The 24,096-nt window shown below is 45.0% G+C and overlaps 1 protein-coding gene across 2 annotated transcripts in view; it reads right to left on the bottom strand.

The window, feature by feature from the left end:
* Positions 1-24,096, bottom strand: part of MUSK (muscle associated receptor tyrosine kinase) — a 52,927-nt gene that overhangs the window by 12,492 nt on the left and 16,339 nt on the right. The window contains exons 6-11 of one of the 2 annotated variants that reach the window (XM_086479714.1): positions 14,288-14,412; positions 11,597-11,756; positions 10,057-10,063; positions 6,993-7,259; positions 2,302-2,477; positions 1,900-1,923 (exon numbers count right to left, since the gene is read on the bottom strand). In XM_086479714.1, coding sequence (XP_086335840.1) covers positions 1,900-1,923; positions 2,302-2,477; positions 6,993-7,259; positions 10,057-10,063; positions 11,597-11,756; positions 14,288-14,412 — 759 coding nt within the window. The remainder of the gene's footprint in view (positions 1-1,899; positions 1,924-2,301; positions 2,478-6,992; positions 7,260-10,056; positions 10,064-11,596; positions 11,757-14,287; positions 14,413-24,096) is intronic. The other variant, XM_086479715.1, reaches the window with a different exon arrangement.

Below are 24,096 nucleotides of genomic sequence, written 5' to 3' on the forward strand. Positions count from 1 at the left end.
TCTGATAAATTGCAACTTAACTAAAATAATGAAATTATATAAATAATTTTGTAAGATTGTATGCTTAGGAACACAGATTAAAGTGACCGTTATGATCAAAGGAAAAGAAACTAGAATTCTTGGAAATCAAAAAAGAGACAATTCTACATGGAGTCAGTAGAAGGCAGGTGAATTTCAAGTGTGGATAGTGAAGAAAAAGACCATTCTACCTGGAGTCAGCAGAAGATGGATGAGATCCAGGGGTAGATGGAACGAAAGATTATGAAACTGTGTAAGAAGGTAAAAGTGCCTGCACCAGAACTCCAGATATCGAAGAGGACAAGTAACCGTTACACAATTCAATTGGACATAAGACATACACGTGTCACGTGAACAGGTGCATGAACAGTTTATGTAATAGATCATGAGGCTTTAAAAAGCACAGGAAAATAACCCCCCTAAAAGGAGGTCCTTCTTGGGAAGTGCCCAGCTTAAGCTGTAATAAACTGACTCTGTGACAGAACGCAGGGTCTGGACCCTTATTTAATAGCTGTGGACATCATGAGCACACTTAACTTAAAGTGTAGCTTTAGGGGGCAACAGTAACACTGAGGAAGCACCCCTGAATCCTTGGTGGTTTGGGAAATGCAGATGCTCTCATACATGGTCTTGCTACAGTGAGGACAGAGGGAATAATAAAGGTGGTCTGACCAGGCTTTAATGAAGAACTTCGATGAGCAAGCTAGAAAACAGTTTCGTTCATGCTTCCCAAACCTTTGTGCACATAACAGTGGCTCTAAAGTAAAAAAAGAGGGGCCAATATTACTGAAATGTTACTGTTTTGTCTCCCTGATTCCTGACTGTATAGTGCACATCTATGTAATGCCACCCTGGGAAAACACTGGGAAAGCAGAACAAAAAGGTCACACATTTGCACAGGAGACAGAGGCCATGTCCTGAACTTGCAAACATCCAAGGGGAGGCTGAAACCACCCTGTGAATGCACCACTCATTTGCTGGCATCCCTCCCTCGTGCTCCTTTCCCCGGAGAGGGGATGGTTACAGCTATGGGCTGTAAGCATTGGACAGTGATGCTGGAGTGCCCACAGGGTGCTGAAGTGCTTACCTCCCAGGTGTGTAGCACTGGGCCCCTGGGGCTTCAGTGGCCGGCTGGTGCCAAGGCCTTCCCATGAGAGAAAATTCCCCAAAATTCTCAATTTCATTTTTTTAATTTGTCCATGCAGAAGGTGCCTGCCGTTGCCAAATCTGCAGACCTCACCTGCTCAGAAGCACAGCAGGACGGAGGTTATTTTCTCCAACAGGGCAAGTTCAGTGACTGAGCTTTAAACTGCAGTTTCATGTCAGCTGGAAGAGCTGGGTGTGTATGTTTCAGCTGTGACCAGCAGCAGGGTGGGAGGTCAACAGAAGTCACAGCAGCGCTGGGTCTCACTCTTGGTCATGGGGAAATGGACAGACTTCGGAGACTATTGGAGGAAAGTCCTAGGGTCTTTTGGGTAACAATGTCTTGCAAGGCCAGCCTAACATAGGTAACCATGTCAGTAACAGCATATAAGTCTGGGATGACCTCAGCAAGTAGCAGAGATACCAAATATGGGTAAAGAAAAACTAGAAGCAATGGGAAGAAAGAGGGGGAAACACCTGGAGGGGATGGTACCACCTAAAAGCACTGTGCCTCTCTAATTGCCTTCTACAGCTATGAGCCCATATTCTCCCCAAGCTCTGTAGATCTGGAAATGTGTTTCCCCATGCCAAGGATATGGAACCTCAGGCATTCCTGATAAACCTGAATCCAGCCAGCCAGGACCAGAGCAAAACACAAAAATGCTGTGCAAGCTGCATCTTCAACAAACAGTATCATGCCCACCTCTAGAAACATAGAGTCTGGAGCAGTCTACTTACTAGTTATATTCTCCTTCTTAAAATCTGTAAAAAGACAAGATGTAAGGAGCGGTTGATGTGATACAACTGGGTGCTTGCTTAGGAGAATGTTATGGGAAAAAGTTCACTCCCAGCAGTGCTTAACAGATTGCTTCTTTGCAATGGCAGTTGAATGGCAATTTTGCTGTCATTAAGACTGATTTTGGCGATGAGATTTTTATGACCCTCTCAATAAAGAGCCAGGCTTTATTTAATTGAGGGGGTTTTCCCACACCTCCGTCAGACAAGACAGGCAAACAGACGATGCACAGGCACTGACAGGATGGTATCCACCATTTAGTTTTAAATTATGGATTGCATCCTTCCCCCCTCCCTCACCAAGATCACAGCTGTCTGGACAACAGGCAGCATGTGCCACCTTACCAAAGAAAGGGATGCGGGTGCAGGTGCTGGGGTCCTGGTGCAGGCTGGGCAGCCTGTTGCATTCGGGAAGAGTGAGCAGCATCAACCCTGGCTTGTAAATCCCCTTCTGAGAGTTTTCCTCCATTGAGAGCCATTCCTTAAAGCAGTAGAGATCCTTTACAGCAAGGCAATTCTCTCTACATTATTTTGCAAAAAACAGTGGAATACAGCAGTCAATGGCTTGATAACAATGGCTGCACTTAGTGGTGTACTGGGGTTATGCAGGCTGACAGAAATCTATTAACGGGGATATGCTTCTTTAAGCCATTTTGTCTGGCTCATAAACCATAAAGGAAACAGTATAAAATGTAACAGCTTCCTTTAGGAAACCCGCAAAGCTACATTTTTAGTGAACCAGGGTTATGCTCAAAATGCACACACATCTTGGTCTGTAAGGAGCTCATTTCCATCTTTTCCTACAGATTTATTGCCATCTCTACTAATGAACAGCATGTCTGGGAGTTATCTTAGCATTTCGCAGTACATTCTAAAAATCTCACCTGTCTTCTGTAAATTGTACATTAAAGTGTCATCTATTAAAGACAGATAGTGATCTGCAATTCTTAATCTTCTTAAACTAAATATTTGGCTGGATTTTTAATCTCACAGCATCACTCATCCAATTTTCTTTTTTTTCTCCACAGGCAACTTTTGGTCACTTTTTTGTCTGTCGTCTGCCTCCAGCAATACCTTTACAGTGCCTGCCTGGTAAAACAAGAGACCAAACTGTCTCCTACCTAATGTATTACCTCCATAACAATGTGCAGTATTCACTAACAAGAAGTGCTTTGGATGTTTAAATGTTCCTTAGATCAGAATCTGTTTGTGAAGAAGGCCAAGGCAGAAAAAGAAAAAAACTGTACCATACTGGAAAACTTGAGGATTTCTTGCATTAACCAGTTTATCAATGATTTGCTTATTTATGTACTCATTCTTGAGAGCCTGAGTTGCAAAATCAGCTTTGAGGTCACGTGCAGAGATTACTTTCACTGAGCTCAGCAGAAGTCCTTTAAAGATTCACATCCGCACAGTGAAGGCTTTAGCTGAATTCAACACCTGGTGGGCTGATGCAGTCTCTCTACTTATACAACAGTTTCAGCAAGAGTAGATGGCCATGAATTTCAGTGGTGACTACTGCAAACACTCTAAAGCACCTGAAGGATGGAGGCCATTAGGAATTCTACCAGGTCAGCAGCTTTTCTGGAACAGCAATGGGTGCTCTTAAAGTCTGCAGACTGAAGCCATCAAAGCCCAGCTGCCCTGTGCTTGAGTTTAGCCCGTGCTGGTTTATTCCTTCCTCACTCCCATGAAAGCCAGAATGCAGCCAGATGGCATAATTTATCTTTTTCATGTTGAACAACATGTGGATCAGCAATGGCTTTCCAAAATAAAGAAGTATTTAGCTAAAGAAATGAGAAAATCTTGCATTTGAAGTGCTGACTGACACTTGGGAGATCTGGATTGCATTAGCTGCCTTCACTCCTGAAGCCTGAGCATCTTAAACAAGCCCCTTACTAGGTCTGCAACTGCAAAATGCAAAAGACCATTCCTCTACAGTCCTGTCCACTCCAGCATTAAAGACAGGTTATCTTCACCCACGAACCCACCCTGGGACCATGGTGAGGCAGGCAGAGAGAGGCATGGTCAGTCCCCTTGAGCTGGGTTCATATCACTGTTATAATACTTAATCCTGAGGAGCAAGAGCTCAATGAGATCATATGCAAAGATTACTTCAGATTATTATTAGAAATTTTGTGTCATGTAAATGACAGATGGACAAAGAACAGTAGCAGCAGAAGAGCACAAGTGGGCCAGTAGCATTTTAGTTACCACAAAGGACTGTTAAAGAGGACATGGGGACAACACAGACCTGACCAATGTGAGACATTTCCTAACACAAGATTGTTCCCTGCAGCTTGGTCACTTTATATCAGAAGTGGCTGAAACAGAAATTAAGCGTTTTTCTTTTGCTATCACAGAAACAGCCAGTGCTAACAGGCAGATGTAATCAAGAATTATGCTATATCACTTTCCCTTAAAAACAGGAAAACTCTAATTTTAATCAAATTGCATCTTAATTTACATGAAGTGAAATTTTTCCGATGTTGTTTTCTTTTGTTTCACTTCATCCTCTTTTACCTCCTGATTAATTTTATAAAAGCTTTACTCAATGTGTTTGCCAGTTTTTATTCTTGCTAGCTAGCTTACAAACCAAAGTGAACATTGAAAATTACATGAGGAGAGAAAAAATGGCTCAGAGAATAAATAACTCGACAAAAACACATGGAAATATGTCAAGGGAAATATGTCTCTCAAAAACTGGGAGAATTCTCTGGCCTCTGAGATAGTTAAATTCATACTCATGAGGTATTTCTGTTGAACACTGGTGTAGTCTAGCCAGTTTCTGCAGAGAGGTACAGAGTTGTCAGTAAAAAGCAGATAAGATAATTGGAAAGTAACCAGGGCCACGTGAAATGTGTTCAAGAGGCCCCAGGGGTCTCAACTGTTCAGAAGTATATATTAGATGGCTGAGTTATCAAAAGGAGTATTGGGTTAGGGCTTTGGAAGAACTGTTGTCCAGCTGATGTGCTCTGGGAGCAGGAAACGTCATGAAGAAAGCTGCATTTAAATCTGCATTAAAATCACAGGGGAAAATTATTAAAGGCAAAAAACCCCATAACACTGACTCGTGGATTTGAAGAAAGATGATGCCAGGCAAGTCCGTTAAGTTTTAGACATATTTGCAGATGCTGTGCCTGTTAGCTTGAGATCAAGTGCAGATTTGTGCTGATTTATGTCACTCTGACTGCAGAAATGCCCCAGAAGTGCAGGTCTTCCGTCAAATCACCACGAGTTCTTGTTCTACAGGGTCACACATGAGCAGGGGTAAATGAATGAGACCCAGATCTCACTGAAATGCCTCATGAAGCACTGTGCAAAATCCTTAGCTGACAAATGTACTGTGCATGTGTGGCTCAGATATAAATACTGTCACACATCTTGAAAAAAGGCAGAGAGATCATGTACTAAAGGGCAGAATGACAAAGAGCAGAATAACAAGGCCTCAGGGAGGAGTCTGCCAGCAAAAACCAAGTTTCAGTACTTGGCTGCATGATTATCTGTGGATACTTGCACATATACTTATTTTGTAGGATACATGCCACTACTGCGCTGGCGGAGGAATACCAAAGAGCATAGGCACCAAATAGAGAACACAGTGTATTGCTGAGCTTCATACTGGGATTTTCCTCTGTGCCTTTGTTTTAGAGATATTAAAGGAGGAGCAATCAGAAAGGTCCAGATTACAAAGACAACATGCTGCTGATTGTCCTAAAAAGGCCCTACATACCTGGAAAAATTGCCAGTAGACTATATCTGGCCCAGGTCTAGCTGTTGGCGTGCTTGCCATGTCTGCAGAGAAGACTTGCATTTTAGTTGAGACAATAGAGTTGGGGCTGCTCTCCCAATAAACACAAATCTGGATAATCTGTCTTAAGAGGAGGTTCAAGGAGAACAAGAGCATACTGCACTTAGGCAGGGATGCCATCTAGCCGAACATGAAATGGGTAATTAACAGATAACCATCCTCCAGGGGCTGAAGGTGGATATGAATATGTTGTGGCCAACAGTTGTGTTAGGAAAGAATAAAGCTTCACCCTGAGACATCTAAGTGGGGCTGTCCTTTGCAAGGCACACCAAGCAATCATCATTCTGCTATAGTTAACACTAACAGAACCTGGGCTGGAGGCTATATATATTTAACACTTAAGGAAAGATGAGGAGCAGAAGCCAGAAAAGCAAGAGCTAAGCAAGAGCTCTGAGCAGAGCTTGGAAAAAACCAGCTTTATTCTAGTCTGAGAAGTTGTGGAAGACACAAAAAGGAAGGGAAGAAATTTCTCTCCATGTCCATGGTGGGAGGACAAGGAGCAATGAGGGAAGGGCTGCTCGGGAGGTTGCACAGGCAGGGAACAGTGTCTGTCTTGCTGGGGTGTGTCTCACAAACACCTGTCAGCAGTGGATTAGCTGTAGTTGGAGATGCTTCGAACTCCTTGGTGTCCCTGCCAGCCCTGTTTCAATGCACATTTCTCTGCATATGAGAGGGTACAAGAGCCAGATGGGAGGTTTGGTTTAGCAGGTACAGTTACACTGGCAGTGTCTCTGGTGTGATCTTGTTTTGTTTCGTCTTTGTCATGGTGGGAAGTGCTGAATGATTAGTGTGTTGCCTTGGCCAGATTTGTTGCACTCACTGTGACCATATCTAGTAAAAATTCCGAACAAGCAATTACTTTTGATAGTAATAATGAGTGCATACTGACCTGGTAAGATTTAAATGATAGCAATATGTTAATTATTTAAATCAATTATGTCATTCAAATGGATATTTCTTTTCAACACTGTCCACTAAAAGCCTGATATAACACAGATGTCTGGGCCTGAAAGTCTATCTGTACCCTAGCAAGGAACACAGAGAGAGATGGATCGGGTCATCTTTGTGCATACAGAGGAGAGAGCAAAGGGAAAACCCGTGCAAACCTAGAGAGACCATTTTCACTCAGTGTTACTGCAGGTCTAGACAGACCCTCACCGCTCCCCTGCTGCCTACACATCCCCACAAAATGAAAGTGAAAGACGAGCTTTTGTTTTTCATTTACCTGCACACTGGTTTCGGAGCTGGCCCAGCTCCCGAGGGATTGCACTCCTGGAAGATGTAGTTACACAGCAGAGTCTCAGCAGCTGGTTGGCAGAATGAACTCACCATTTTCAGTTCAGTCCAGGCAGTGTGCACAAGCAGCTCTTGGGTCTCCTCTGGGTCAGTATAGGAGGAGTTGAAGAAAACAAGAGCATTCTTCGACAAGATAGCACTGCACACCTCACCTCTGTACGTGCTACAGTATCCTGCATCACCCTTGTACAGCTTGCTGTTGAGGACAAGAGCATACACACATAATAAGCTTACAGCCCTAAACAGATGCAGGAGCAGGATGCCTAGGCTGTGTTTCTGAATAAAGTGGCATCTATAAGGCTAAGAGAGGGTGGAAAAGAGGGTAGATGGTTTTAAGCACTCAAAACAGCTAATACCATCCAAACATAAATGTTCTGCAAGGAACCTTGGTGGGAGCACAGGGCTCTCCTGGAGACCTCCAGGGCTGAGGGTCTGGCCAAGAGTTGCTAGCATTGTAAGTGGGCAAAAAGATTAAGTGATCATGCAAACCCATGATCTGGCATGGCCCCTCACCCTGCCTCCAGGCGCTAATGGGAAAACATTTTGTTTTCCTGCTTCACTGCAGTAGAGATCAGCCTTGCTGCTTGCTGCACACCTGTGATAACTCATGGGTTTTTTTCTCTGCAGACTAGTAACAGTTTAATTTTGGATGGACTCGACAAGCAGGAGCCAGATGAGTCCCACCTAAGATGTGCCAGGAAATTCTTTGCAAGATCAGATCAGCCAGCCTCCTGCCTGCCCCTCCTCAGCTTCTGAACCCCTCCTGACCCTGCCTCTCTTCCACACATATTTAGATGGGAAACACAGGGAGGAGGAAGGCACAAGCCCCTGCAGTTTTCCTTCTGGTGCTTCCGTGCAAGGTCCATCCTCTCCTCTCTTCACCATATCTCCAACTTTGCAAACTCCTGCCACAAATCACGGGGACAGAGCTATGCCAGAGCAATAAAAAGCACAGCAAGGTCGGCTCCTTCATGGGCCATTTATTTATCTTTCCCACGCTTTTTTCATCTAGCAGGAGATGGCTGTCACCCCTCCCTCCCTTCTTCCCCATGGCCATCAAAAGGGAGCAGCAGGCGAGGGCACGCACAGGTCAGGCATGCTCCCAGGATCTCCCATGGCCACCCCAGAGCAGCAAGGTTTGCAGGTGAGGATGTGCCCTCTGCTCAGGCAGCCCGTGGGCTGCAGTGCCCTCGCTGGGGGTGGGAACCTGGGAAAACAGACTCCTCTGTGCACAGGGGAGGTGGCTGAATCGGGGAGGGAGGAGGGCTGGATGCAGCTGTCCCCACTGCTCATTCGGTCAGTGTAACTGGGGTCAGGGAGTTCAATTCACAACATGCCAACTATTTGAAGTAGCCAGCAGAGTTATTTGTGTCTTTGCCTTTTATTTCTTTCCCCTGTCCCAAATAATCACCCATTGTCAGCCCTGGGGCTTCTGCTGGTGTTGTTTGGAAATCCAGAGATACATGGACAAGGGGTTATGTAGGATGCCCAAATTTCTGCTTTTTAGATGCTGCACTCTGCAGATGACACTCTCTGGCCCTGCTTTAGCGCACTACTTTGGGTTCCGTGACTTTTTCTTTTAATTATTATTTATTCCTATATGTCACATTGGCTAAACAACACAGGAAGGCACCAATTCCTTGAGGTAGCACCAAAATGGCAGTGATGCTGTGACACCCTGCATCACCTCAGGCTCTACAGACACCCCTTCACGTGACACAGGCACTCCCCTGCATCCTGCGCCAGTCCCACAGCCCATGACAACTCCCTGGCACAGAGCAGGTTTCCCCACAGCACCACACTGCCCCCAGTGCCCTACTAGAGCTGTCCTTGGTGTGGCAGGGGTCACCTTATTCACATTTTCATGATGATGCCCATTGTGCTTAATCTGAAAGGTGTGTCCTGTGCCCCAAGAGACAAAAGAGGGCACAGGTGTGCATGGGGCAGCTGTGCTGCGGACTTCAGTGGGCCACAGAAGCAGCCTGACAAGAGCCACCAGCGCTAATATTGTGCTTCCTTGCTTTTTTAAAACCTACAGGGAGACACAAACCCGGCTGCGATGAAAAAACTGCAACAACATGTTTCTCAGAACACCTTGTCACAGAAAGGGAACTTCGTGCAGCAAAGGTTGAGAACAACTGGAAGACAGAAGGGCTGAGCATTTGATCACTGTTCCCATGCCTGTCACATCTACATGGGTGCATGTGTAAGGCATAAGTCTACCATCATTATTGGGTGGTCACTAAATGACTTACAAACTTCCTGAATTAAAATTGCAAGCCCCTGTGAGAGAGGCAAGGGCCTTCGCAGGGAGCCTGTGTCAGCAGAGTGGCAAAGCCATTTGCTCAGACTTTCTCAGGCTCTGCTCTTTTCTCTGAAGGCCAGTAGCTCCTAGCCCTCCTCCCAGACTAACCCTCTAATTTGCCTTCCAGACTGATCTGTAGAAATACACAAGGACTCTAAAAAGAAAAAAACAGCCAAATTGTTTAGTACTCAAAAAAATACTAAGAAAAAGTGCATGTCTGATCATATGCAAGTGGCTTTACCCATCTATAAGCCTGCTTGGAACAAATATCTAAACTTGTCTTGCCCTACTCTGGTGATCACCAAACTAAAATACATTTATTGGCTGTGCACAGACACAAGTTTAACTTGCAGTCAAGCTTTTGCCTGTAAATTTCTAAGGTCAGTGAAGCTGCGCATGTGTAACTATGAACAGAATTTACTCCAGAATATTCTGCCAACTACCGTATTTTAAACACCCTTACTGATGTGTGATCCACTGCTTGCTAGACACAGAAGCATCCTTATCTACCTGGGCCCAGTCTCCAATTACACCTGTATAAAGGAGCTCAGTGTTCCCTTCAGGTGAACCTTATCTGCATGCATGCCATCTGGAAACTCACTCCCTTCATTTAAGCCAAATTAACCACAACCCTTCTCCTCCCTGGACCAGAGAAAACTCCCAGGTAGCCACAGAAAGTCATTCTTACCTCCACTCTGCCGACAGGCACCAAATCCAGGAATTGTGACGAGCCAGGAGAAAGAAGAAATGAAAAAGACATCAGTGACACTTCATTGCCTGCTCTGAGATGTGGGAGTTAAGATCTCCACACTAGGAAATCTGTCTGAGACCTGTAAGCTGTCTAAAAAGGATGCAGCTAAATTCTGTCCTTATTTTACACTTTCTTGTGGGGAAGAAGAGTTGGGCAACACTGGACACCGTATGGGAAGATGGAATGAGGAGGAGGAAGTGCATTGTCGACTGCAGTTCTGTCTGAGGTCAACTGTTGCACCCTAAACCCACACTTTTACCCTTATCCTTTGGGTCCTACATAACCCACAGATAGCATCTTCTGTTGAAGCTACCCATGCATGTGTTACTGCACGCAGCAGCTGCAACAAGTGGGAGAAACCAGCGATGGAGGAGCAGCGGAGGCACACTGCCATGACCCCACCTGCAGCACCACAGGGAGCTGGGCTGCACCGGCACAGGGAGGAGGCACTGAGCGTCAGCCAAGGACTGGGACCCCTCTGCCTTGGAACCCTTGGGAGCTGGGACAAGGCTAAGTCAGGCTTCTGCTCAGGTCTGAAGGGGTGCTCTCCTCTTGCTGAGCACACACAGCCAGAAGGACAGCAGTGCAGTTTCTCCCACCAGCCTAAAGCACCTGCCCTCCCTACTGAGTTTGCAGATCTGCTTCATGGGGCAGAGCCTTGCCTGGGCTAAAAGCAGAATGTGAATGGGGATGTGAAACACGGTACCAAGTGCTGAGTCCCTTATGGGGCAGAGCATGCTGCTAGGTCTCAAAGCTCAGTGTAAGAAAAGGCATGGTTATTTTCTCAACAGAGCAGAAGCCGAGGCACAGAGAGAGGGGCAGGTGCATGCCTGGTTAACAGCAGGACTAGGGCTACCACCCTGTGTCTGAAGTCCTGGGTGATTCCTCTTTTCTCTAACTAAACCTCCCTGCCTGTCCCAAGAGAGAAGGCACAAGCTGCTACCTTTCTCTTGGTGTGAAAAATGCTGTCAGCTAGCTCAGACCATCAGCATTTGTCCTCTTTGGATCACCCGTTCCCCATCTGGGAGATGTCCCTGGGAGCAGAGGTTGCCCCAGACATGGTGGGGTACTGCTCTGACAGCAACCTTCCTGCTTTCTGGATGCAATCCCCTGAGAAGCCAAACTGCTCATGAAAGCTATTTTCACCTTGCTGTTAGGTGATACCAATGCTGGGTCATGGCCACTTCCTCCTCATAGATGAACTTACCAAGTGTGCTTCTGGGACACAAAGTACAAGACGGCATCAAACAGTCAGGAAACGACAGCTGTATCAGTCTCCGAAGTGTAAGAATATATGAGGAAATAGCCTGGTGGAGGATGCACTTGTACTCAAATTTAGACCCTGCACCCTATCAGCTCTCCAAGGCTTTCCTTCCTCCTCCAGAGTACTTCACAGCCCTTTCCTCTCCCTCAGCAGGGAAGCTAAGACTGCGATCGCAAGGGTAAAAAATTAATGACTCCCTCCTTCCAAGCATACCTGAAACGCTGATGGTTGCTGCAGCTTTTGCAGCTCCAAAAGTTTTGCTATGTTTGTTCGTGGCAAGGCAAGTGAACAGGCCAGGTCGAGTGACATACACCTGCAGTCTGGAGTCAACCACTCTGTCCTTGACACTTTCCACTATAGACCCTGCAGAAACCTAAGAGAGCAAAAAGCCCAGTGCAGTGATATTTCTAACAAAGGCAAACAAACAAACCAAGGAAAAATCTGAGACCCATCCTCAAGCATTTGAATTGGCAGAGAAAGATGTAGAAATGGCAGAGTACTAAAGCTGCTGGTGTTATTTTGGTGCTTTCATAGCAGCTGACTTCACAGACAAAAGGAAATGTTAAAGATCTCTCCTATTTCACACTTCAGCAATACTTTGCAATTAATTTTCAGTTCCAGAGGGCTGTAGTCTCACTTTTGCTCATGTAATTGAGCTGGCTAATTACTCAGGACCCCTTCTAGCAGAATATATGTGAGTATTCATGCCTTAGCAAGGAAGGGCATGAGGTGGCTCTGTGGACCCTGGCTGTATAAAGGGGGAAAATAAAACAGTGTGTAAGTTACTGATTCTGGGTTAATATAACCTCTACTACACTTCCAAAGCCGTTGTGAGCAAAGCAAGCACTCTGGCTCCAACACTTTGGCGTATATCTGATAGATTTTCTTATCTCACACCTGGAAATATGGAAGGGACTGAAGATGTGGCAATTTTGGTCAGCTCTTTTCCCAGGTTAGGAACACAGAAGTAAATGAGCTTGGAGCCTGCTGATTTTGGCTAGCAGCTTTCCTGCTCATTTAGCATCCATTAAAGTAGTAGACCATGGTACAGTAAGACTCTACCTTGCAAAGGCAGTAGGAAGGAGCAGCATTGCCTTCTCTACCCTTCATACTGATAAGAAGCATCAGCTGTAATTCAGGCAAGATGTGGTCGTCCATGTATCCCACTGTGTGACCTGGTCCTGAGGACAGTGGGAGTTGTCTCCATGGATCCATCCCAGCAAAGCACTCTACCTATGCATCTATCTGAGAGGCTAGAGAGATCGATCTGACCTCCATGGAGATTAGTAGAAATATGATTACAATGGGTTCTATGTCTGTTCCCAAAGGTATTAACAGTGATAACTGAAAAAGCAAGAAACGATGCGTCCAGTGTTGTATCACGTCTTTAGCACAGATCAGTTTCTCTCTGAAAAGAAAATGCTGAAAATAATGTATTTTTTTTGCCTCACTCAAGTTTAACTTGAAGTAGTGGTGAGGGAATGTGCATGGGAAGAAATCACTAAATAAGCAGACCAACACTGTTATTGTAAGTACTGCATCAGGGATGGGTCGTATGTTGGTCACTGTGCAAATGCAGGGACCAGGGGTATTTTTTGACATTACGCTGTAAAGTCAGTTCAGGTAGATGGGAGCTCAGAGTACATTTTTTCATTACTTTCTCTTTTATTACAATGCTGGTCAGATTTATTTTCAGATTCTTTTTCTCCCCAAAACCACTCAGCGCTAAGACACTGCTGGGACCTTTGTGGTGGAAAGAAGGAATTTCTTTAGAGGCTGCCCCTGCCTCCCAGCATCCACCCGGGACAGGCGGTCACTAACCCTGAGCTGCTTGTACTTATCCACTCCTCTGTCCCCCCTCAGGCCTTGGGCATACCCTGTCCTATTAGCTCCCCTCCCAGCAGCACTGGACTGTGCCTGATGAGCACGAAGAGCTGGGATTGCTCCTCCTGGTTTGGGCTGTGGATAGATGCAAGCAGTATGAGCAGTATGTGTGGTCACATGCACTACGGAAAATGTCAGGTCGTTTTGCCTAGGACTTCCACACAAGCCAGTTGTTGTTTTCTCTACAGGGAACCTTAAGCCATTCCCTTGTGCTAATGTGCTAATTGATTTCCTTCCCTTTTCAAATATATTCCCTCAAGTTTTTTTTCCAGCAGGTCTTTTTTTAGGCTTTAAACATCACCTCAGCCACCATCAAAACCGAGATCTCTTCACATTTTCACACCTGGCTCACCTATTCTTTGTCACATGGAAAACTACAGTTTAAGGTCCACAATGCCCAGCAGCATATAGAGGGAGGAAAAGCAACAGCTGAAGAGGCTGTGCCTTTCTTGAAGACATGCTTCTAGCCAGGAATAAACTGATAGCATATTTCAGCACATCACCTAGGTCAGTACAGAAAATTTCAGATCTATTCATCTGCAAATATGCTGTGCATATACACTGTCCCACAGGTATTTTGCTTCAAGACAGTTTGCTCTACCTAACTACTTTGGTTTGTGTTATTCTGTCCAATAAACAATTTGCCATGTTATCATTACTGCATTAGGAGAAAGGAGACCAAAGGTGGCTGCAGAAGTACTTAAACACGTGATGAAGTCCTATGAACCCTTGCTCAGAGGAAGCCTGTAAGCATCCAAAGCATCCTTCTTCTCAGGCTTTCCAGACCTTAACAATTTAATCCACACAACACCCTGGAGAAGGGGGAGAGTGTTTTGCAGGGGAGAAAACTGCATCAGGGGGGTGAGGTGGGCTTAACTTGATTACACAGCCAGGCGCTAAGTAAGGCGAGAATAGAAACCACAAGCACTGGCTCCCAGCCCCGCATTTTAATTCCTGGGCTGCGCTTCCAGATGCTAGAAGACTTCCAGGGACAAAAGCATGAAAAAAAGAGGCACTTACAGCTTTCCCATTTTCCAGCCAGGTAACGGTGGGGACTGGAAGGCCGGTCGCTGCACACCGCAGCGTCACCACAGATCCGAAGGTGATATTTTGGGATTCGGGAGCCTTCAGGATTCTGGCAAAAACTGCAGGAGAAGACAGAGGTGCTAGTTGAACAGTAATGTAAAGGTTAGGCTGTGCTGGCATGGGGATCCTTCCTCTCCAATAGGTCTTGAAATAACACGCGGTCCCATGAATGAAAGTGGAGCTTAGCACAGGCTTGCCAGTGAGCAACAGTCTTGGGAGAGGGATAAGGAGGAGAAAGAAAATGATCATCGTTGTTATGTTCTGCACCTTACAGACCGAAATTTTACCTCTGGAAATTTCTATATCATCTGAGTTCGACACCTCAGAGGAGGTAACGTACAAAAAACAGGTGCAAACTCATCAGTAGTGTGCAGATCGGACAGCTCACAGCAACTACACAGCAAGTTACCATGCTGCCCTGCCAAGGGTGACCTCATGGAAAACTTGTTAGAAACCATCAAGGGAGACCACCAGCACAGTCACATACCATGAAGGTTAAGGGTCAGATAAGCTCCTCAGTGTGATTGAAGTGATTAAGACTTACCATGGAGAGCCACAAAACCCAGCATTTTCCCTGCCATGACAGTCTGCCCTAAAGGGAGAGAGTCTAATACCGAGTTTTTGGGGAATGGCTGGAAAAGACTTTGGTAAGACAAGATTACAGGAAAAGAGTATTTTCTTAAAGTGACTTTTTATCTCTACTGCTCTTGCTTCTTTTGTGGCAATATGGTTACTGGGCAGTTTGAAGATAAGCAAGACAAGCGACTCTGTGCCCTAAGAATTTTTTTTTTTTTTCCAAAAAGAAGAAATGGAGTATTTTTGCTGAACACTTATTTCAGTCCAGAAACACAACTCTGATAGCCTTCACAAGCTGTATTTCAGCTGCTGTACTTGGACCACATAGAGGAAAGCAGAGAAGAGAGACATTTCCCATGTGGAACACTGGAGTTTTGACACAAAATTTTTAATGGAGATGTCTCAATGTCTGTGCAGAAGCAGGCTGAATAGGTCTGTGTCGTTTCTTACTCCAATTTCTAATGCTTAGTTAGTAACCCTCACTCTCTACCTTCTAGGCTGCAGCGCAATGACTAAAAGTCTCCATCAGAAGTTTTACTAAGCAGGGGAGTATCTCTTGAAGTTCTCAGACAAGCCTGAGATCTTGTCTGCCACTTTGCTATCTGTACATTTCCCCTTACTAACATATGTGATCGTGTCACAGTCTTCTGTATCCCTGTTTATCCAGTTCACCTCTTGTCACTGGCCACTGGTTGCTCCCAGATGGAGACTTCCAATGCAGAGCAATTAGGAGACCAATGAGCATCCCTTCAGAAACTGAGTATCTGTCATCTATTGGGATGGGAAGGCTTTGTGTGCAAAATTTTAGTTGGAAAAAAGAAAAATTATATGCTTTCCACATAGTTCTTCCTCCCAGCCCTGGCCTGGAACTGGGCTGAGATTTGTGTTAATGAAGAGCCTAAAACCAGTTTTTGTTTGTGGATAGGCAACACTAGGAGTACATTTCAGCATAGAAACTTTTGTCTTAGAAGCACAGCCATTCAATAGGGTCCTGGGCAGGAGTTTTTAGGAAGATTACATTTAATGTCAGTGAAGTGAAAAGGGTGGGGGGATACGTATTATATTCAGCTTCTTAACACCTCAGCGGTTTCCAAGCAGTGCCTCACTGTTGATGCTTGGTGCCACTTACTTAATGTCAAACCAGAGCAGCAACAGGGCTGCTGCATCCCCCCCTGCCCCTCAGAGAGGCAGCAGATACAAAGCTCAACTGCTAACAAGAAAAGCTGCAGTGGCTGGCCAGGGAATTTCCTGATGAATAATAAGCAAAATGAAACCTTTGCCTGAAATTTCACTTCAGGCCATTAGTACCCGATGGCTACAAATTCAGCCCCGAGTGTCCCAGGCCAAGCTCATAATTACTTCTATACTTCATTTGGAGAAATACTAAACTTTTGGACCTGTCTACTGGCAGCAGTTACGTGCACATGGCTCCCTCTCAACCCAGCGCGTTAGCTCCCAGAGCCAGAATATGGCCTTTTGTGCTTTTCTCATGCCGCTGTTGGCTTCTCAGTGTGCTGCTGGGACCCTGCCTGCCTGACAATTCTACTGCTCGGATCCTGCCCAGCTTAATTAATACCTGAGTGATCAATTAACAGCACTCAGCTAGCCTGTGCTAGGCACACGCACAAATGCCCTCCTCTGTACTGGCTGCTCTCCCAAAATCTGTGAGGATCGTTCAGCCAGGCAAAAAAAAAGGCACACCCTGAGATGATAGCCATTGCACAGGTGGGGAGCAATGCCACAGTGAGCACGGTGGCTGGTCTGGCTCATAGGGAGGCCAGAAAGGTGCATCCCTCTCCCCAGGTTCCTCCCACCTGCACTGATCACAGCGCTGGCTTTAGTAGCTCAGCACGTCACTGGCGTGAGCACCCATCCGCCAGCATGGGGAAGTAAAAGGGTCAGGCCACTCAAGCTTAAAACACCAAATGCAGGGATAAAAAGTCCAGCGACAGCTGCTAAGCATTCACAAGTTTCTTGTGGAAAGTACTGCAGGTGTATTACGTAGCACAGAGAGGGACGGCTAAATAAAAGTGGGCTCATAAGGAAATACCCTGATTTACAAGGTGTGGAAGAATGGAAGCTCTGGCTACCCCCAGAAGTTACAGATTTAATATTTTAACATTTCAAATACTTATATTTTCAAGCTTTTAAAAAATATTTTACTTAAAATTTAGATATCTAATTTAGCTAGTTAAACAAAAATCTAAATTAAGTACTTAGCTCTAGATACTGTGAATGATGTAATCTGGGGGTTTTTTCACTATTTCATGTTTAATGGAGAAATTCCCTGGGACAAGGGCTGGACACCCCAGGTCCTGACGGCCTTTGAAGCTCTGTTGAGTGGCACACGCAGGGACACATTTTCCAGAGGGGTCTTCATCACTTTGAGAAACAGCATTAAAACAAATAGCATCAGCTATTTCTCAGCCCTATCATCTGTGTGAGGATGATCAGCAGACTGCCGTTGTCAGCAGACTCGGGTTCTGCGGGAATACCAGGACAGGTTGTGTGAGAGCAGCCTGTGTCACCTTCCACAAGTGCAAAGCAGGGCAAGAACACCAGGATGAGCTCAAGGTCCATTTTGGCAACGGCATTAACAAGGAAATCTGTCCTATGACTTTTTTCCCCCCCATCATATTACACAAAGAAAGAAAAGAGACAAAGACAAGGAAGAAACGGCGACCCTGATGGTGCCAACCTAAGCAACTGGCAGGGAGAGCTGGGTGAAAGGCAGGAAGAGGAAGGAACAGAAAATGGCAATAAATGTCTGTAAAAGTCACATTGTTTGGTGGGCTCGGGACATTGTTTTATTTTCATTTTGCCTCAGAGGGAAAATTCCCAACAATCAGGTGATTTCTAAAACCTCTCTTATTGTCCTCCTTTTCCAGATCCTCCCAAAAGTGCATTTTGCCAGGATGTTTGCCTGTTTAGCTATACCACCACGAGGTAACAACGTTCACATCAAGACACCCAGGCTCTTGGCACAGGATTTACCCAAAGACATGCCAAAAAGCAGTTAGGGAAGGTGGGCAAAGAGCGCTTCATTTATTTATTTATTTAAGTGGAAAATAAACAGAGGAGCTGGAAATGAGATCTGGCCAGCTAAAAGCCAAGCCAGCACATTGTTTCACTCCCAAGCCCCCTAATAAATGTCCTTTCTTTTACAGCCCTGCTAAATGATGTGCTGTGCATTGCAGGGCTTGCTAAGAAGTATCTGCCCCATGGCCAGATGCTCTCATTTCTGAGAATTAGGTAACATCATCCGGTCCAAACAGTAGAGCTCTAATTCAGTCACATAATATTTATACTATAAAAAGATTAAAGCAGGGTCGTCATCCTTCCCCAGCCCCCGGGTTGAACAGCTAACTCTTTCCAGGTGACTTTGTTTTCCCGTTGCCTTAGACTGAGCTGTGTTTCATTTCCAGGATTTGGGACCCGATCCTGCAGTCCTGGCAGATGCCTGCCCCCTGACTGGGCAGGGCCTGTTTTTTTGTCAAAGAAGGCTGGGTTGGGCCAGCTACATCTGGGCAGCAGCCTGGGTGGCCTGAGGCCATGATGCTGCTTTTGGGAAAGGACAAAGTTATGCCCAGTGCTCATGGGAAACCTCGTGCATCTAGCCCTGCTGTAGGAAGACACCCCTTTTAGGCAGAGTTTCCTAAGTGTTAATGCTGGCTTTGATGCACCAGGCTCAGTTAAGCACTGGTTTTGGGGTGTTGCGTGTTGGTTTTTTTTTTTCCCAGAGCCTCCACTGGCTTTGGTGAACCTCAGTATCCAGAGGACAGAGCATCATTTGCCAATGTACGTGAATTAACCCAGCCTGTCAACATCCACCAGTATTGAAGTCCAAGAGCCTGTTGCTAGTCCTGGCATATTGTAAAGCAAACCTGATAGTCCAAACCAAGAGCTTAACTTGTGTTAGCAACTGCCTGGCAACAGTGAGTGCACACTCCCTTCCCACAGCAGTCTGAGCCTGATCTAACACATGAGCCAGACCTGCTATGTCCACGCTGCCAGATCTGATACCTCAACCTACTCCACTTTCCCCAGTTTTTTTGCTTTTATCATGAAAAACGGCCTTTTGGGTGATGACAACCAGGTCTTACACTGAAATTTTTTTTGCAGCTAAGCTGCAAAACACAGAGGGTAAAGGCAACTCCTACGTGCAAAAGGCGTTTTCCTCTGGTACAGACGGTGCTGTGTTGAGAACTAATGTGTCTGCATTACTGGGGGAACTGGTAAGATACACAACACCTCAGAAACTTTCCTTGTATAAATACCCTGGCAAAGCATTTGTGCTGCATGCTATTGATGTGTAAGCGTTTAGGAGCTAAACTGCAACCATTTTTTTGTTCGCATTCGCCAACATTCCCGTAGCTCTTTCGTACCTGAAGTGTGACAGATTGAAATTACTCCTTTTCTACAGAGGAGTTCTCTGGGGTTGGATTTTGCTTACTAATCCGTGAAAAATCATTTATGCTTGCCACCTATATGCTCTGAAGAACCATGAGCTTGTGCCTGTGTGTTTGCAGTCTTTTGCCAGTGAGAAGTCCGGTCATCTAAATCCCCATTCAGATTCATTCATCTCACATCCATTCACTCTTCCCGACAAGTCTAAACCAGGCAGTCAAGGAGAGGTAACAAGCAGAAGGGCTACCATTTCCTTCCCACTGGTGAGATATAAGGGAAGTCTGACAAATACATTTATAAACACATTGAAAGCTGCAGTATTTGTGCTTTCTGACATTTCAAATTAATCCATGTAAAATCCCAATAATTCTTGAAATACTAGGGCTGAGAACAGGCCACACATCATGCTCGTGGATCAGCGGTCACAGAGACAGCCGCACCAAGCTGTGCGCAGCAGCTAATTGCATGCCAAGAGCCAGGGCTGAACAAGCGAGGCACAGTCTCCACAGCTGACACGACAGGACTGAATCCCAGCTCAGAGAACAAACAAATTCTTCAGTAAGCATGGTCAGCAACTCCTCTCCCAGTGACAGAGACAGGCTCTGCGCATGGCTCACCACACGCCTGCAAACGGGAACGGCTCATGTTGTACCTTTGCCACTGCTCAAAGCGTGCTGCCACCCTCCCACCCATTTCCAAAACTGCTGGGTTAATAATTAATCCTGAGATAACTGCAGGGTCAGTTTCACTTTGATTTCTGAGTATTTCTTACCAAAACTGCAATATTTATCTTTTTGCAAGCCTGCCACATAAATGCAAAGAGCAGCAAAATGCCACAGGCAAAGCTGGTATGAGAGACTTCCACTTACCTCCCTCAAATTGCTTACTTATTTTTATTTATCGCTGTCCAAACACTCTTATTGCCAGAGAGCCACATGTATACAGATTATCGAAGGAAAAAAAATGTACAACTCTAGTAGCAAATGCGCAAAACCTCTGTATTATTTTTGAAGGAACAACACTAATAGATGTGGGCCCTAGATTATCAAGCAAGCGGTACTTCATCATCTGCCTGCCCCTCACCTGGTTATCATGGAAATCTGGGAGAAGAACTCCCCAATGCAATTGAAATACCAATGTTTTGTACAAAATCTCCAAGCTCTTCTGGCTCCTGATACATGATTTGGGAGGTTTGTAGTCTGCAGTAGTTCTAATACCTCATGCAGCACAGGCCAGACAGCACAGCGATACAGAGACACGCAACCTGGATCCTGAGTCTGTGAGATGCACAGCAGGGACAATTCAAGATCTGTATGGAAGGGAGATGGAGGAAATCACATCTCCATCCTGAAGCATATGCCTTCAGATTCTAAGCTGTGGTGTCTAATATCAAAGCAAGTTTTTCTTAGTAAGGCAATAGCTTTTCAAGGTAACCTTATTCTAGGGTGAGCTCCAAGATTTATGGATGGTAGGACAATTTGCATCAGCAGAAGAACTTATATAATGTTAAATGCACAAGCCAGCGCAGGAACTTCTCAGCTGTGAAAGACTTTGCATCGCATGTAGATGTCTTTGGAATCCTAAAAGTAGACCCTGCAAATATGTAAAGCTATAATAACCAGGACTAAAATGTAAATAGATAGCTTATATCCTGTGTAACTATATAAAACCTGTTCTGTACAAGTGTTCATTTCTATATACAGAGCAAACACCAGATTCAAGGACAAGAGAGGATAATGTGTTCAAATTACTTCTCAAGGAAATGAATAAGGAAATTCTTTTCGTGTCAGTACTGGTCTTATATATTTGGTATCTTTGAAGGAAAGACCCTTCTAAACCTCCATGTACTCTGGCTTTTCTACAACACAGAGACACACCATTTGCCATTTGACTCTGCCATTACCCGTTAATCCATGTGAAACTGGAAAAAAAGTTCCCAGTCACCTGAGCCAAAGAACAACCCTCTTGCTTATTCCAGTCGTGATCACAACCCATCATGATGACTGCCAAGGCTACCAGTCTGCCTGTGCGTACCAAAATCTCCACAGCTACACACAAGTCTCCCTCTCTCCCACTCTCAGGAATGGAGCAGACAATTACGGGTATCACTAGGACATCCAAAACTGACATAAGCCCTGAAGCATCCTGACATCTGGTCTCCGCCAATGGGTAACAGCAGTGCCATAAATTTAATTACATGCCATATGAAAAGTACTTCCTTTTATCTGTTTTAAAGTGCTGCTAGCAGTAGCTGCTAGGATGTTTCTTGTTTTGAGGTGATAGCAAGTAGCCTGTTCCCTGCTTACCTTATCCACCATGCGTACTTGGTTTTCAACATTGAAAACTCTGCTAGTCCCTCCTAACAGAAGGATCCACCTTCATTCCCTATTCTCAAGTCCTAGTTTGTGATGACCTTTTTGTGAGGGACCGCCTGGGGCTACATTCAATTTCACAGACCAGCACAACAGCAGACACTTCCCGTTCCATAGTATCAGCACACACACCATAGAAATATTGCGTGACACCAGAATGGGCATTAGTGTTGAAGCAAAATCTAGAATTGTACAGTTTGGAAGAGTCTGTTACAGTGACAAATAAGAGGCTTTCACTTCCACCAAGGCTATCTGAATGAGGTGGAACAGGATCTTGAAAGACAGAAGGCATCAGCCTCAGAAAATTGGTATTGGTCCACAGATAACTCACCAAAACTGGGCTTTTAAATAGATTCTATAAAATTTCCAGGTTGCCTTCAAAACCCTCCTTTCTGTACCTTCAGCCCCAGCTCTACCTTATTTCTCTCTGAAAATGCAGTCACTTCAGGATAGATGTCTCAGTTTGCTCTGGCCCCCTTTATCTGGTAACTATGGAAATTCTCTATCCTCCGCTCTCTTTATTGTTGGGCAGGAAGCACATGCTTCCTAGATACCCAATGCGGTTTACAAGCCAGCAGGATTTTGTCCGCAAAATCTATTTTTTTCTTAAAACCACAACTCATGCAATGATGTGAGAAATTCATATATTTTTAAGTGCCTTTCCAAACTCTTTGTTAGGGGAAAGAGGTCTTTGCAAAAGGAAATAGCAGGCTTAAATGCCTATTAAAAAAGAATTGCTCATATATGCCTTGTTAGAAACCTCATGCTCCCAGGAGGCCTGCTTTGTAGCTCTTCAGTGCAGGAGGCCATGCCGCGACAATTACTCGAAGGCGACGTGCACCACATGCCTGTGTCACAGTAGAGCAAGCCTCAGGAATAAACTGAATAGCTCGTGCTTGTTTGTTCATTTGCTGAAGGTCTGTGGCTGTTTTCTTTCCCCTGAGGCTTGCCCTGTTACCCTGTAATTAGGGCTATGGTCATATCTGCAGCATCTGAGAACCTCAGGATGACTATGGTGAATGCAGTAGGTAGGAGGAGACTTAATGAGATATTCTGGGCTTTCAGTTACGCCCATGCCACCCCGCTGAGGCCAGTCAATTACTTTGGTATGATTACAGGCAAGCTCAGTACTATTTTCTTTCCCAGTAATGATCCCTCCCTCCAAACCCTTTGCCATTTTTTACAGCAAACTGCAGTATTCACCATTTACTGCCATAGGACACTGCCTACAGGTACATACACCATCAGACAACACACCAGGGAAGGTAATCATTTCCCAGGGCTTCTGCCTCTGCTCACAGCAGAGCCAAACACACTTCAGTGTTGGTATCAGAATTTCCCTCAGGAAATTTCACCTAGCACTTAAATGGAAAACTGCAAGCTTCCTTGTCAGTCTGCTATTTTGCAATCCATCTCACCCAAAACATCCTACCTCGGAAGATGGCACGGATGAAAACCCAGATTTTACGTCAATAGCTAATCCCTGGGCAACACAGCAAGAGTCAGGGTACCAGTGCTGACTGGCTGCTTTGGTGGTCTCTTGGTATCTCCCCTTCCTGTTTTGTCTACATCAAATACAGATGTGTTGACACAAAACCATAGAAAACTTTCTGGATGGCACATCCAGAGTCAGTTTTCATTTGAAATAGGGCCCACTTCTGGAATGTGATCCATTCAAATTGATAGATTAGCTGGACTAAATACATACTTTCATTCCTGTTATTTGAGTTACAGTGTGACTTTCTTGTCTTTTCATTTATCTGTGATGTAACTTTGTCCCAAGACTACATAGCAAGTCCATAAAACAGCTGAAGGATGCTAGTGCTTTCCATTTCACAGGCACAGTCCGTTAACTAGATAACCAAGTCACTGCTTTCTATTGTCATCTAGTCTACTGTCCCCTCACTGCCTCCAAGAATTAGACAAATAAATAAATAAAAAATCTAGACCAAATCCATCCGTGTCCTGGCATATCCTTCCCTCTGAAGGGATGATTCTCCAAGGAAAACCTTCCTATTTTTAAGGCTAAGCCAGTTCTCACAAGTGGCTTATAGAGGAACATTTTTGTGGCCTGTGGCAGGGTATTATTTTAGTAGCTAGTAATAAGCAACGAAGTGTGGGCAGGAAAAGACTTCCATCTACCAGGGTTGGAACACAAAAACAAACAACGTCTAAGTCAGGGGAGCATGAGCATTGTTGCTTCTAACCTTATTTTGATTTGTTTGCTTCCTGTGCTGTCACATAGTAGCACAGGAGGAAGTGAAGCAGCAACACTTCAACAGAGGGATGAAAGAAACTGCCTGGATAAAGAAAGGATCAGTAGCCCTCAACTAATTGGAAATTGCAGAGAAGATTTAATCCAAAAATGTTGTTAAATCCATGGAGAAT

The sequence above is a fragment of the Leptosomus discolor genome, chromosome Z (genome assembly GCF_034619465.1).
Source record: "Leptosomus discolor isolate bLepDis1 chromosome Z, bLepDis1.hap2, whole genome shotgun sequence".
NCBI classification, from domain to species: Eukaryota; Metazoa; Chordata; class Aves; order Leptosomiformes; family Leptosomidae; genus Leptosomus; species Leptosomus discolor.